At 40.6% G+C, this 16,788-nt stretch overlaps 1 protein-coding gene across 5 annotated transcripts in view; it reads left to right on the forward strand.

The window, feature by feature from the left end:
- LOC120959930 (mucin-19) overlaps positions 1-16,788 on the forward strand; it is a 61,017-nt gene that overhangs the window by 26,387 nt on the left and 17,842 nt on the right. For all 5 annotated transcript variants that reach the window (XM_040383719.2, XM_040383718.2, XM_040383716.2 and 2 more), the window contains exon 4: positions 14,406-14,572. In XM_040383719.2, the coding sequence (XP_040239653.2) occupies positions 14,406-14,572 (167 nt within the window). The remainder of the gene's footprint in view (positions 1-14,405; positions 14,573-16,788) is intronic.

Consider the following 16,788-nt stretch of genomic DNA (forward strand, 5'->3'; position numbering starts at 1 on the left):
GAAATTTTCCCCTTCACAGAAAAAGTATTGTCTTCGGTCGCGAGTTAACAGTCATGAAATTAGCGGTGTAGTATTTTCGACATCTAGTGGAAGGGAGAGAATTCACTATTTATACTGATCATCGTCCGCTCACGTATGCTCTGAATTCTAATTCAAATCATCTTCCTCATGAAGAACGATATTTGCAGTACATTTCGAGTTTTACAAAAGATATTCGGCACATTAGTGGCAAAGACAATTCTGCTGCAGACGCATTATCCAGAGTCAACACCATCTCAGCTCCTTCAACAGTGGATTTTGAATTATTATCGAAAGCGCAGCATGACGATCCAGAACTACAGAAGCTACTTGCTGATCGAACTACATCAATGAACTTGCAGTTAAGATCATCTGTTTCAACTAATCAATTGTTGTATTGTGATGTGTCGGATAATGTAGATGTCAGACCGTATGTACCAGAGAAGTTACGGTTAGAAGTTCTTCGCAACATCCATTGCCTTTCTCATCCCGGTGTTCGAGCAACGAGAAAAATGGTTGCGCGAAGGTTTGTTTGGCCCTCAATGAATCGAGACGTCGCCCGCTTCGTCAGATCTTGTATTGATTGTCAACGATCGAAAATCCATCGGCATACATCTGCGGCGCTCAACGAATTCGAGCTTCCAAAAAGTCGTTTCCGCCATGTTCATATCGATTTGGTTGGACCACTTACGACGTCGAACGGAAAGCGGTATTTATTAACGATGATCGACCGGTTTAGTCGTTGGCCGGAAGCAGTTCCTTTGCCAGATATACTAGCTGAAACAGTCGCTAAAGCGTTTTGCGAATGTTGGATTTCTCGGTTTGGTGTTCCAGAAACAATGACGACCGATCAAGGACGACAATTTGAATCCGAATTGTTCACGGAATTGACGCGGCTTCTTGGGGCTCTCCGTATTCGTACTACAGCGTATCATCCCGAAGCTAACGGTCTTATCGAGCGTTTTCATCGAACGTTAAAAACTTCGCTCACTTGTGTCGATTCGAAACGTTGGTGCGATAAACTGCCGTTGGTCCTGCTCGGTTTGCGAACTGCTATCAGGGAAGATATCGATTGTTCTGTTGCCGAGATGACATACGGACAGCCACTGCGAATTCCTGGCGATTTTTTGGAACCCTCGAAGACGGAAATATGTCGCTCAGAGTTTGCCAAACTGCTTTGCCGGACCATGCAACAAATTGGACCAATCAGAAACTCGCATCATGACAAACGATCGGTATTTGTTCCGAAGGACTTGCAAAGTTGCAAAAGCGTTTTTGTTCGAATCGATTCAGTCAAGCGGCCTCTTACACACCCATACGAGGGACCTTTTCAAATAATCGAAAGGCATGAAAAGTATATGGACTTAAATATGAACGGTGAGAAACGAAGGATTTCGATTGATCGTATTAAACCAGCATATATTTGCGAAAAGGATTCGAATGAAGATAACGAAAGTACAAAAGTTACGCCATCCGGTCACCGTGTTCGGTTCTTGGCGTAACTGAGGGGGACTCTGTGGTGGATTGCTTATAGCAATGTCTTAGTTGTAATCAAGTAGCCATTGGTTACAGCAACCGTGGTTACACTGAATATCGAATAAATGTAGTTAGTCTTAGTTCACTCTTAGAACGGTTTACATCGTCTTTTAATCGCTCCCACACCTTACAGACAAAAATGTATGTACCTTCAACAATGTATGCTCACCTTCAAGAATCGATGCCCTAGAGGCAAACATTCTTTGACACGCTGTCAAAAATGGGTCAAAAATGGGAGTGAGAGACAAACTGTATCGAACTGGAACTGTATTTATAGCATTGGGGCAGTGTATTTAAGAAAATGATTAAATTTATGTGAAGACCTTCCTTCCTTTTGGTGTAGCATTGTAATTACCTTTAAATGCTTTTAAATTCAAAAATTTAATTTGTTATTCAATTTGTTCATTTATCTGTTTAATTTGTTAATTCCTTTATTTTTGAAGCATAAATTTGCACACATCAATACGTCACCGATTCCTACCTCGGCTACAATCAAACATTAGCAAATGAAAAAAAGGTTCTAATGATACCACAATCATGCCTTTGACCTTGTTTTCAATTGCCACTGTTACATAGTCAGCTCCCTGCACGATGACGCAACTACTTTGATTCTTGAGCGTGTCGTGTGGTGTTCGATTGCAGTTGTCCGTCATTTTGGTTGTAAAAATCGAGTCATACACCTTAAATAATTTCGCACATCCCGCCGTTTCCGATGGCACCACCCCTCCGCACTGCGCTCCAGTTGTTGCGGCCTACTGCTCCTGCGGGTCAGGCTGTGTTGATAATCCAATCTGGCCCTTGCGTAGTCCGAACCTTCCTATATCAAAGGTCAGCTCACTGCATAAAATCACTTTAAACATCATAAATTGTCCTGGTTGGTGATGATGCTGCTCGTGTGTCTAATGTAAAGGAGCCACACACGCCCACGCTTGATGTGACTTATTGCATTTCCATTGCAGTTTGGGGATTGCTTGACCGTAGCACACAAAAAAAAAAAACGCAAGCGCGAAAGAAGCAGCCCAGCCACATGTTGGGGGTTTCGTCGGCTACACAGCACGCTAAAATTATCGCCTTATCGCCTGGCGGGGGTAATGCTGGACACATACGATAGTGCTGATGCGGCGGCTTGGCTGGGCACAAACAGTCGGTTGACTCAAACGCAAACTCAATCGGAAACGCGCACAGCCAGGCAGGCAGGCAGGCACGCGCGCTATCACCAAACGAGAGCCACGAGTGCTGCCACTTCTGCGATTCCAAGTAAATTCAGGTCTGTTGCGTCATACGGCGAGGGCAGTATAAACAAAATAAAGCAGGCCAATTTGATGAAAAAAGTATGTAAATAAACCCTTGGCAATCGAATTGTCTGTATGGTTTTCGTAAATGGTAAAAAAATAGCAATTGTTTTGAATGAAACTATTGACAAAAATCTAATTAAAAACAAGTCGAACGTAGGTTAAGACGGACGTATTAAGAAACATGTTGAAAAGCTTGAGATATATAAATGCAGCGACCCTGAAAATACGCAAGCCTTATTTTACTCTCATACTTTATCAGCATAAATATGTTGAAAGTTGTAGGTTACAATCAATTTGTATGTTTTTGTCATCAATTAAGAACATAATATGGGAAAGATAGACACTATGAAGAGTGAGATGGACACGTGTAGCAAACGTGTAATTGGTAATTGAAGTGGTATATTAGATTTTAACACTGCCTATAGCTTTCCACTTTCTCGTACTTCCTTAAAAAATATATTTTCTAATGACGTTTCGTTTAACCAGAATTTAATTACAAATGCCACTTCCGACACACCGTAGCATCAAAAGTTTAAGACATTATTGAAACATAGGCCATTAACAGCAGTCAATAGTCCTGAATATACAAAAAAACAACCCCACAACCCCAACAAGTTTGGTGGACTTGTTAATACATAGACAGGTCCTTTATGCCATTTTATTTACCAAATCAAAAATCATCTTTTAAATCCTTTAAATCACACAGAATTCTCCTCTGAAGTCGTAGTAATGTCTCTTCTGCTTGTTGATAAAACACAAAAACCAGTTGGGTCCAAATCGAGGTAAGATGTATTGGGTTTTCGTGAGGGGCCTCTTAAGCATGGTGTGAGTAAAAGCATAATGTATGACTGTGGTTTTACCCTGTGTTCCGTTCTTCGCGGATTTCAATGGTTTCTTCAGTCTGCCGGTCGGTTCATAACTTCCGGTTGGCCATATTTAGGTAATTTGATGACCTTGTTAATCAACAATTAATAGCAGAAGCAAAAGCTGTTTCTTAAAAAATTTAATCTTTCTATTTATTTCTTATTAAAAGCTAAAATCTTCGAAATTTGACATAAATCATGCTCAAAATGTTCAATTGTTTAATTACTAAATTTTATCCAGTAATCATAAGAAATGTCCATCTTACCCGCATTGTCCGTCATTGTCCGTCATTACCGACTTTCCCCTATACAAGTTACCACGCTGTAAATATCTTATTAGTATTTGTATAGGTTATTAGATACATAGCTAAGTAGTATTGCGTTGATAGTGTTAGGTTTAATTATAAGTATGCGTGAACCACATATGTAATAGATATTTTCGTAGAATAAACTCAGTCTGTAAGCAACCTCCGAAGAGAAGCGACTCGACTCGATAACTGGCGCCCGAATTAAAAGAAAAAAAATTAGTAAACGTATAAGCTCCTAGTACTGGAGTGAAGCTACCTATAGCTGTCTTTGTTCAACCAGAGAATACGACATCCAGCCTTAGAGCTATCGCCTTCCAATTGGTGATTTGCGGTGTTGTAGCGCGAATAGGTGCACTAATTTATTCATCGTGAAAGACCGTTCGATCATTTTTTTTGTAATCTACGTCTACCTAGTTAGAAACGAGTTAGAAAAAAGATGGAACAACGCCAAGAAGAAATGAAATTCTTCATACAAATGGGACAGGTCCCTGACATCCTTAAAATGTTGCCGGAATTTGACGGTAACCCGAAACATCTCAACACCTGGGTTGAGGATGTCGACGGAATATACAACTACTATTCCGCATTTGCAAATTGCCCGACGCAATTTGGAATAATAGAACGTACAGTGCGTAGAAAAATAATTGGTGCGGCATCGGACGCTTTACATGCCAGTAATGTAGGATTTGATTGGTCAGCAATCAAAGAAGTGTTGGTGAAGAAGTTCAGTGATCGTCGTGATTTGATGAGTTTAGATTACGAACTTACTACAATTAAGCGTAAGAACTATGAAAATATCGAATTATACTTCGGTAGAGTGAACGAACTTCTTACATTTATTACAAACCACATTCAAAATAATGTTAAGTATAACTCTCCTAACAATGCGTTTTTAGATTACTTTAAAGATAAAGCCGTAGATAGTTTTATAAGGGGATTAAATAGTGACTTAGGAATATTAGTTAAAACAGCTGCGCCAGACAGCTTGAATAAGGCATATGAACTTTGTGTGGAGCTCGAAAAATTACGAAAAGGTACATCGGCACAAGCTTTCCTACCAACACAAAAGTTCCCTCCGAAACAAAAACCGCACGCACCAATACCGAGCGAAACGCACACGCGTCAAGAGCCGATGGAAGTAGATCGTACCATGCGTACACATTTGCATTATCAAAACCGGCCGGCTCAAGCTTACGCTCACCAAGAGAATGATAGCACGGCAGCTCAGTGTAGCCCAACTTTTTTTGGAACAGGCTCCAATACCAACAGCCTGCCAAGGTAAAAAACAGTGGGTTAGTGTTGCCGTTTATTAAAGTGCCTACAGAACATGGTTTTATTAAACTCCTAGTTGATAGTGGTGCAAATATAAACATTATTTCGGAGAAGTGGGCAAATGTGATAGGGAGTGAAACAGTTAGAAGTGAAACAAAACAGTTTAAAAGTGTTGCCGGGATAGGAAGTGCTTCGCAAGTAGTTTTTCTTGATATTTTCTCTCCAGTGCTAGAAACAAAATATAAATTTGTGGTGTACAACTTTCACGACTTTTTTGATGGCATAATTGGGACTGAAATAGTATTTGCACACAATATCAATTTAATTACACGTTCCCGAGAGATCGAATTAACAAAGCCGGACAATAGCAAATATAAAATACCACTGCATTTCTATTATCCGAAAAAAATCTGTCGTGAGTATAGTAGTGTGACAATCGATCAGATACTTGACGTAGAATCTAACACACACATCGCACACCTAACAGAAGAAGAGCGAGAATCTCTCGTTACAGTTCTTAACCAACACAGTCATGCTTTTCACGATACAGACTCAAAGCTGACGTGTACCACTAATGTCGAATGTCGAATAAGAACCACAGATGATGCACCGGTGTATCAAAAAAGCTATCCCTACCCCGTCGCTTATAAAAATGAAGTGGAACAGCAAATTTCAAAGATGTTAGCGGACGGTATTATTCGTCCTTCACGATCCGCCTGGAACTCGCCACTTTGGGTCGTTCAAAAAAAAGGAAACAGTGAATGTTCTGACGGAGAGAAAAAGTTACGATTAGTGATCGATTATAGGCGTCTTAATCAGAAAACCATCTCTGAAAAATACCCTATCCCAGACATACAAAATATTCTTGACCAGTTAGGTGGGAATAAATATTTCACTACACTCGACCTTGCTTCTAGTTTCCATCAAATTAAGGTCAATGATCTCGATATAGAAAAAACAGCATTCTCTGTTAATAGCGGAAAGTATGAGTTTTTACGAATGCCATTTGGCTTGAAAAATGCGCCAGCCATTTTCCAACGTGCAATAGACGATGTGTTTCGTGAACACATAGGCAAAATTTGCTATGTCTACATAGACGATCTTGTGGTTTTTGGACGCAATTTAACCGAACATATCCACAACTTAAAAGTAATTTTGTCCACTTTGGAAAAAGCGAATCTTAAAGTTCAGCTACAAAAATCGAAATTTCTTTGTCAAAGTGTGGAATATCTCGGTTATATAATTACGTTGGATGGAATAAGACCTAACCAAGCTAAGATATTGACCATAAAAAACTGGCCAAAACCAACTAACACAAAAGAATTAAGAAGCTTTTTAGGCATGGTCGGCTACTATCGACGGTTTATCAAAGGGTATGCTGATCTAACTAAACCCTTGTCTAACCATTTACGAGGAAAAAATAATTCTGATTCTTCACCAATCGAACTAACATCAGAAGAGTTAAAATGTTTCGAAAGTATGAAACAGGTAATATCGGGAAACGATATTCTTACGTACCCAGACTTCGACAAACCTTTTCTGATAACAACTGATGCCTCTAACTACGCCATAGGTGCCGTGCTCAGTCAAGGTGAAGTGGGGAAGGATAAACCAATACATTTTGCTTCGCGAACGCTTAACAAAAGAGAAGAAAATTTTTCAGCGACTGAAAAAGAGATGTTGGCAATTTATTGGTCGCTGAAAGTTTTTCGTAACTACATCTACGGTCAAAAGTTTAAAATCATAACAGACCATCAGCCTCTAACATTTTCACTATCGTCAAAAAACGTTAACACCAAACTAAAGCGGTGGAAATCTTACTTAGAGGAACACGACTACGAAATGGTGTATACACCTGGTAAAAATAACGTGGTTGCTGACGCACTCAGTCGCGTTCAGATATTTAGCCTAACATCAACTCAGCACTCTGCTGAAGAAGACAGTTCAGACATGATTGAATGTACAGAAGCTCCTCTTAACGCTTTCAAGCTTCAAATAGTGTTAGAGAAGGATGCTAATGAGGATACTCTAGTTTCCTATCCATTTCCCGGGTTCAAAAAAGTAATGATTAGAATGAACAATTTTACAGAACAATCTCTAACGGATATTATTAGGAAATACTTCATTCCTAATAAATTAACCGGTTTGAATTGTTCAGAAGAAATCCTAGGAAAATTTCAAAATATCTTCAAAGTATATTCAAGCACAAGAATGTATAAGATACGTTTAACGCAAAATATTTTGAGGGATATTACGAACACAGAAGAACAAGAGAACATTATACAAGTTGAACACGAAAGGGCCCATCGAGGCATAGAGGAAAACAAACGTAAAATTTTGAGGAAATTTTATTTTCCCAAAATTACACAAAAAATTAGAAATTTCATTAAAGTTTGCGATGCGTGTAATACATGCAAATATGATAGGCGCCCATTGAAAGTACAATTGCAGGAAACACCAATACCAAACCATCCTTTTGAGATTTTGCACTTGGACATATACCAGATAGACGGGGAAAGCTTTCTTTCAAGTGTTGATAAATTTTCGAAATTTGGAAGAATGATCCCCATTAAATCAAAACAAACGATTCATATTAGAAAAGCTTTCGAACAAACAATTACATCATATATAATTCCATCTATTGTAGTAACGGATAACGAAAAATCTTTTCTATCAGCAGAAATTCGAGGGATAATGCTAGACCTTAATATAACAGCTTACATCACACCAAGCAATAAATCTGAGGTTAATGGTCAAGTAGAACGCTTCCATTCTACAATTACCGAAATTTATCGCATCCAAAAACGTCTACAACCTAACTACTCAACTAAAAGGCGTATGGCGATAGTAGTAGGAAAATACAACGACACTATACACAGTGTAACTAAGAAAACTCCAAAAGAAATCCTTTTAGGAATTTCTCAAAATCCAGCATCCGTTGAGGAAATTGACGAAGTTAGAAATAGGATTTATGATGAGGTAATTGTACAATTGAAAGAAGCTCAAAGCAAGCAACTAAAAACTCATAATAAACTAAGGCAAGTACCTCCGCAGTTAGAAGTAGGGCAAGAAATCTTTGTAAAAGATAAAGTCTTCAAGGGGAAAGAAAAGCCCATATTTAAGAGGAATTTCGTGCAAGATGACAAACGTGTCACTGTTCAAAATGAAAATAACTTTAAAATACACAAAACAAATGTCAAAAATTTAATCAACTCCAAATAACTATATAACGATTTTTTTTGGCTTTAAAGTTGATTCAGGAGAATCAACACTAGAAGGATGGGGCAGTTACCACGCTGTAAATATCTTATTAGTATTTGTATAGGTTATTAGATACATAGCTAAGTAGTATTGCGTTGATAGTGTTAGGTTTAATTATAAGTATGCGTGAACCACATATGTAATAGATATTTTCGTAGAATAAACTCAGTCTGTAAGCAACCTCCGAAGAGAAGCGACTCGACTCGATAACTTACATGTATTTTGAAAAAATAAATAGCGCCGCTTCAATAACATTTGTATCAAAAAAAGTCTTTTATTTTTATTTATTCTCAAAAGGAGACTTTGAATCACATGATTTTAAAAATCCCCTTTAGAATTTTATTTCAATAGAACGAATTTAACTGATGAAACATGTATAAAATCATATTATAAATAAAGCAACTTCAGAGCCAATTACATTTCTAGCAAAAAGCTACACAAAACAAAGAGTTTTTAATTTTAATCGATTAGCAAAAACAACTTCATTTTTTTCTCAGTACAAACAAACTACCATTTCACAATCGAACCAGGGTTGCTTTGTCGTACTGTTGATGTTATTAAGTAAAACAAAAATCATTATCATAATAATAAGTTAATAATTAGGTTTATTATTAAGTAAACTGAAACGAAAAGAAAAACAAACACGAAATTAGACATTATTTTATTTTGCATTTAAACTAAGAAGTTACAACTAATCATTAAATGTTTTTTAACGGAACGTATGCAAATTATACCTAATTTGAGATATCTTTGTTCACGATCACACGAAAAGTTTGGATTTCCTTGTCGAAAAAGTTTCTTTTTGTGTCCGTCGATTAACCACAAAACGTTTCCGACATACACAACACTTTAAAGGTTTATGCGCAATCGCATTCCTTTTGTGCGTTTCCTTAAAAAAAAATCCTATCACCTCCAGTTGTAACGAAGCATTTCATAGCACTTTGCGAAGCGAAGATAGAACAGACGGTTAATGTTTACGTCGCTTGCAACAATGTTGCAAGTAATGCACAACACACACACACGGTCCGTCGCCCGTGGGGGCAGTGTACGTGCGTGTCGCCGCATAGCCCACGGAGCTGCTGCTGCTTACGTTTTACGTTCTTCGATTGCTTGCGGTGAAACCATCAACGGAAGCAGGATGATTGTGTGCGCCTACTACGACCGCAGCTGCGTCTCACTGAACTGGCTGATACTGACAGGGCAAACATATTAGCCGGCAAAACGATAGAGCTTCGCCACATATATTTGTGTGTAAGCATGTTATGGCTTTGTGTGATGTCGCGAAAATTATTTGCGAAAAGACGAAGAGTTCTTTTTAAGCGTTAATGTTAGGTTCGTGTCTTAATTTTCTTGTGTTTTTAGTTTAAAAAAAAATCAGGTACTTCGTACGACAAGTTGCTTTCTTTCACTTGCAATGCAATGCAAAATCAAACCACACATAACCATGCCCATGTTTCCCCCCGGTTGCAAACTTCAACATCTTAATCCACTGGCGCCCCAATCCCAACAGTTTCGCTCTCTCCCTAGTGGTGTACCATAATGTCCGTGGCGCTAGGTCGGTTTTCTGCCTTTTAAATAAACACCTCTCGTTCTGTCTCCCGTGTGCCACATTAGACACAACACCGGGGTGGGATGACCGGTGTGCAAGCGGCGAAGCATTTAACTATACCTTTCAACCCCACATCGCCCTCGAACGGGGACCACTTTCCAATGCCAAACGAAGAATCGGTCATAGACCCCCGGGGTTGGTTGGTTGGTGTGCTGTTTTGCTCTCTCGCTCTTGCTCTGTCTCTCTCCCTTTGGCGGGAAAACTCGATCGTGTGCGCGCGCGTGTTTCGTTCGCTTGATCGATCGTTATTGTGCTCATAATGTTGCTGCTGTCCTTGAGATCTGAAGAGTGTAAACGTGCCCCGAGCGTTTGTGTGTCGGTGTGTGTATGCTTGACACAGCGGCAGCAGCATCAGTCAACGTTCTCAGCGTTCAGCCAAATGTCGGTCAAATTCTACGCCGCCGTTACCACAAGCAACTGCAACACCCCCCCCCCCCCCCCCCCCCGCCATTATTTCACAGTTTTGGTGGGAATTTTGATGATTTTTCGAAAATGATGCACTGTGATAGGCAGCGCCTGATGCTAATTATTGCATGCCAAAGTTCCTCGTTTTGGTTTTACCATTGATTTAGTATAAAAATAGAAAAGTTCCGCTAAAAGGTGTACCACAAGAGTGCGTTGGTCATGCTGACACTTGTTCTAGTAAATGGGGCGCGATTCTTGTCTGCGTTTTTTTGTCGTGTGAGCACTCTGCTTGTCCTTCCTCGACGGGTGTGTTCCAGCTGTTTAAACCACTGGCCGTAAGTTTGCTATGATTTTTTTTTTCGGAAATCCCACACACTTGCTGCTGCTCGGCCAGCTGCTACTACTGTTTGTTGTTACGCGTTTTTTTCACTACGCCATTTGAAAGGATGTATGTCTCGTGGTTTCTTGCTTGCTGCACGGTTTCGCTCTTCTTCCTCAATTGGCCGAACGTGACGACGCGCCGACCTGATGGTGTTGGCCAAGTTTCTTTGCTTGCATTCAAATCGCGTAGACAAGCGACGAACCGCCAAAACGTTTGTCATCGTTTCCCCTTGTCGTTCGCAAACGAATGTGCGTTTGGGATCTCAACTCCTCAAAGTTCGACCGAGTGTGTGGCTGTGTTGAGCCGTTGAAAAGGGGGGGTGGCGGACGAGATGACCGCGCGCGGGGTTAACCTGATCGTGTTTCGGTCAGGGACACCGCCAGAGAGAGAGAGAGAGGAAGAGAAAAAAAAACAACGGAGGCCAAGCCAAATAGATATCCACATGTGTGTGTGTGTTTGATTGCTTTGTGATAGAGGGCTGCTAGACTGCGGGCCAGAACCGGTTCAATCGTCACAAAGAGCAAAGGAACACACTTGATCATGGAAAAACTCGTGTCTCTCGATCTCTCTGTGGTAGCGGCAGTAGCTCAAGGCATACACACAGTGGACGGGAAATGTCACACACTGGAATAAAACGGCGCCTCCATTACTAATTAGTACTAATTGAGCCCGGAGTGGTGTTGTCTGCTAGTAGCGGTCGGTGCTCATTTGATAGATGATCATCAAACAGTGACCGCCGAACGCACGTGGGTCAACAAATAACATCCTCGTTACGTGAACTGGCTCAATTTGCATCATATTCTTGGGCATGGGTGTGTGTGTGTTGTTAGGGGCACATTCGAGGACGACATGTGTGTTATGATTAATTCATTACGTGCCTATCGTTCTAATCAAACAACGTTTAAATATCAATTTACGGCTTGGAAGCATGGCTTCGTTTACATGTTTTAAGGAGAACGAAACTATGGGATATAGCGTTGATAGTTTTAGCTTGTGTCTATAGTCTATAGGGCACATCCAATGTATATCCAAGTTAAAGTTTATTGTAAATTGACGATAGAAGACCTCAAAATACTTTGTATTTGATGTTTGCAGAGGTTCTGCGGTACTAAAAACCGTATAACATTTAACACGTTAAATAATGGTGGGGGGCGGGGGTTATTTTGGGCTGCATTACTATTTTGTCGCAAAATGTTTCAAACTGTTTGATTTTATTTTTATTTTTTTTCAAATTAATGGAAGAAATATAAACCGTTTTAAACAGATAAATGATAACACAAAGATATTAAACATACATCTTTGTATGTACACAAATGATGAAGTCGAATATGACGGAACGTAACTGTCAAATGTATACATGGTGAATATTTTTTCACCGACAGGCTGAAATTTTGTTTTTTGGAATAGTCTGAAGCCGTCAAGGAGTCATCCGGAGTCATCCGGAGTCATCCGGAGTCATCCGGAGTTATCTGGAGTCATCCGGAGTCATTCGGGGTCGTCTGGAGTCGTTCCGAGTCAAAAACTCCATGTTATAAAACTCCATTGTTACAACTATATCAAAAATAAATCAAAAAAGATCCTAGAGCAACATTCTAATAAAAAAATGCATTCTAAACGACTAATTCTGAATTGCATTTAATCTGGTTGAAAACAGTTTTCTATTGCCCTCTATAAAATGGTCTGTAAATCGGCTTCCAATCGGTTTCCAATTAAAATAAGCTTTACCAGAAACTTGTTTCGTGAGATTAGCAAGTGTTTTACACATTTTCCCCTATCAAGCGTTTTCTGCTCCGATCGCTTACATTAACACCCGCCCGTCCCACCGTCAAACAGCGTCCACCAGCCATTGCTGCCGGTTGACGGAAATCTGCATTTCAAATGCATTTCTTCTCATAAAAGCGCGCGGCAATCACACACAATCAAGCAGCCGCTGCGCTATGTTGTGCACATGCACACCTGTGGCGGCGGTTTAGGGGACCAGGGGTGGCGCGTGTTGTTCCCTACTACATTTATTCAACGCACGCTAATAAGGTGTAGCGTGGCACGAAGTAAAAAAAAAAGCAAGTAAATTGTAAAGGAACCTCCCCCAACCCAACCCGGTTGATCTACTGCAACGGGGGGGGGGGGGGGCTACTTTTGGCGTCAAGTGCATCGTGATCATAAATCAAGTGGCGCACACTAACCCTTCCCCCATACCACCGGCCGCTGGCCCCGGGGGGAGGGTGTTGAGCGTGCGTGTGTTGCGTTTCATTCGACCATTAGCGAAAACGTTGTACTTGCTGAAGGGAATGAACACGATCGCGAAGTGGATTGTAGAAGGCTTCTCGCAGGAGAATATCAGGGGCGAGTGTGTGTGTGGGCAGGCAGGCAGTCATGACGTTCCTTGTAACACCTTCCTCCGTCATTTGTTTTATTCATTCGCAGTTTCGGTCCAAATTCAAACCTGGGCACAAGCCGGCCCGCTCTTCACTTCATAATTCACCATTTCAGCTCTCTTTTTCCCCCACGTAGCGTTGCGTCTGCTCTGTGATGGTGGTGTGTATCCACGTATGTGTCCCGATGTATTTATGTGCTAATCAGTGGCAATTAGGTATGCAAATTATATCTTCACCCGGGTTTTGTTGCTACCGTATTTTATGCGGCCGACCGACCTGCGTCTGCATGGGAAGGCAGAATGGAAAGAATGGATAAAAATAAAAGCTCCAGAGAGAATGCTCTGGGCCGTCATCCTCATGGGGCGCCGGAAGGGAATGCCGTCGTGATGTGTGCCCTCTCTATGCCGTGATACAATTACCGTGTAATGCAGCGTAGCAATGGTGCAGTCAGGTGCAGCTGGATAAAGTTCTTCGCTTCCTGTGTTCTACGGCCTCCCCTTTGAATTCTTGCGCAGAAATGGATGGAGGAATAGCGCGATGCACAGCAGCAGCACATCAACGGTGTGCACGGTGATATGTGATTATGTTTTCATTATCATACACATATTCGCATGGGTGGTCTGTGATCTCGTGGGGCATGGATTTCCCAATGCCTTTTTCCCGTGCTCGTCGAGAAAATAGTGCTTTTATCAGGTGCGATAGAGTGCACTTACTTAGCGCGAGCGGGATAAAACATGCGATCCGTCGAACTCGGCTGGGCTACAGTTTGCCACAATGTTTTGTGTGCAATCATGGTGTGTAGTGCAGCATTACAAGGGGTGGGTGGAGCACTGCATAAGCATACTTGTCTGCTGGCCAATTAGTATACAAATCAAATCTCCGAGCATCGTTCAGCATTCTTCAGTGCTCTTTTGAAGGACGACTACATTTTAACACACTTGTCGATGGTGGTTCACAGGGGGGTTCACAGGGATTGCAGGCAGATCACAGAGGATGCCAAAGAGCATCGAATGTAATAAAACATCAAAATGTTGCTCTCGTGCGTTTGATACTAAATGTCTCTCCTTTTCCTTCGTTTCAGATATTACGCCAAAGATCATCGCCATGGGCTTTCCGGCGGGCAACGTGGAGGCCATCTACCGGAATAATCGCGAACACGTGGTCAAGCTACTCACCCAGCGGCACGACAAAAAGTTCAAAGTGTACAACCTTTGCTCGGAGCGTACGTACGATCCGAAATTGTTTCCGGTAAGTGCAGCATCAAACCTTACAGATTTATTATTAAATGATAGTGGTGTGTTAATGCGTCGTGTTTCAATCAACGGTGGTAATAGCTATTGTTTCTGTTTATGGAGATCTTATAGCACATTGGGAATGTTTCGTTTAAATTCCTCTGAGTGCATTAATTTAGAGGAAGTCCATTTTTTTTTTGGAGTTTATTGTTTGTTGAGTCTCAATGTATTTGGTTCTATAGATAATATTGCACTATGATGTGTTCTTTTTTGATAATTTCCTACTAAACTTTGCCAACCACCCTCTCGCTCTTTGTATGTGCTTTCTATGAAGTTTAGTGTAAAAAAACCACAGTATTTTTTTATTTATCGACTGTAGTTTTTTGCCTTTAATGGAACCTTTACTCTATCGAGCAGTGATGATTAGAACATCGTATTCGTTCAGCCTCAAAGCTAGAATTAGATTCGAGTACCTGCTCGAAAAAATGTCAAAACAAGGACGTGTTTACATTCATCATAAGGTTCTTTAAGGAGATCATTTGGTAGAATCTAAAATTAAAGCGTATTTGGTCTCGGCAATCTCACAGGTTTTTTCAAGCAAATTTGAACGTCATTTTATGACAGGACAGGTAAATTTTTTTGCTCAAACAGGCTTTCTGGTAACTTGACAGACTTTCTTCTGTCAAATGACAGATCGCCGGAAGTGTTTTGTTCACACAGGCCATTTTGCGTTGATCAAAACAAGTGCAACTTATCCTATTTTTGTTCTTATTCCGTTAAAACTGTCGGAAAAAGGCGGCAAAGGTTTTATTTGTTGATCAAAGTATTTTTGATTGCGTTATTGTACCATTAATAAAACCTGAAAACCCATTGAAAATGGTCAATACTCTCGTTTTCCTTCTATTTATATTATTAGACATCAAAATGGCTGCTGACAGCCTTGTATTGGAACTACGAAAAAAAATCGATGATTAAAAGAGCGGGATGTTACTAAAAACTATTTGTGACAAATTTAAGATGAACAAATGAACTGTTTCAAGACTGTGCTCAAAATTTCGTTCGACCGGCAATATTTCGGTGTACAATAGAGGTAAAAGACCTAGATCCACCACGTCCAGAGAGGACTCCATGATCGTCAGATGCATTAAAAATTATCCTTTCAAATCTTCCTTCAAGGTACAAAATAATGTACAATTATTGTATCGATATCCGACCGGACGATCAGACGACGTGTCGTTGAAGCAGGATTATTGTCTCGACGCCTTGCGAAGAAACATCTGATTTCACTAAGGAACCAGAAAAGGAAACTCTTTTGTGCTCAATCTCATATTGGTTGGATATGTGGAGAAATGGCGGACGGTTCTGTTCAGTGATGAGTCAAAGTTCAACATCTTTGGAAGCGACGGGATTTGCCATGTACGTTGACCGACTGCTTACCGACTGGAAAACGCTTAGATTCACGGTACTGCCAGATAACATTGAAACATGGCGGAGGCAATGTAATGGAATGGGGATGTTTTTTGCGTGCGGCCTTGGTCCAATTCACCGAATCGATGGAATCATGCGCCGTTTCATGTACAACAACTTCCTGAAAGATGTTATGCTGCCTTATGCTGAATGGAATATGCCATTGAAATGGATATTCCAACAAGATAACAACCCCAAACACACCGTCCAGGTGGTCAAACAGTGGCATAAGGATAACCAAACAGTAGTAGTGGACTGGCTGCCCTAATCTCCAGATCTGAACCCTGTCGAGAACGTGTGGGAGATTGTGAATCAGCGAATTGGTCGTGAAGGTGTTCGAAATAAGGATCAGTTGTTTGCACAAATCCAAAAGGCTTGGGTAGCAATTTCACAAAACTTTATTAATTAACAGGTTGGCTGATAAGTCCCCGGTCTAACAAAGAAAAACACATTTTTTTGTCAAAATTCGTTTTTATTATTCAACATAGTTCCCTTCAAGAGCGATACAACGATTATAACGACCTTCCAATTTTTTGATACCATTTTGGTAATACGTAATACTAATTCGGTTTTGCCTCAAAATAGGCCTCAGTTTCGGCGACCACCTCTTCATTGCAGCCACATTTTTTCCCTACGAGCATCCTTTTGAGGTCTGAGAACAAAAAAAAAGTCGCTGGGGGCCAGATCTGGAGAATACCAGATCTGGTGGTGGGTGGGGAAGCAATTCGAAGCCCAATTCATGAATTTTTGCCATCGTTCTCAATG

The sequence above is a fragment of the Anopheles coluzzii genome, chromosome 3 (genome assembly GCF_943734685.1).
Source record: "Anopheles coluzzii chromosome 3, AcolN3, whole genome shotgun sequence".
Classification (NCBI taxonomy): Eukaryota; Metazoa; Arthropoda; class Insecta; order Diptera; family Culicidae; genus Anopheles; species Anopheles coluzzii.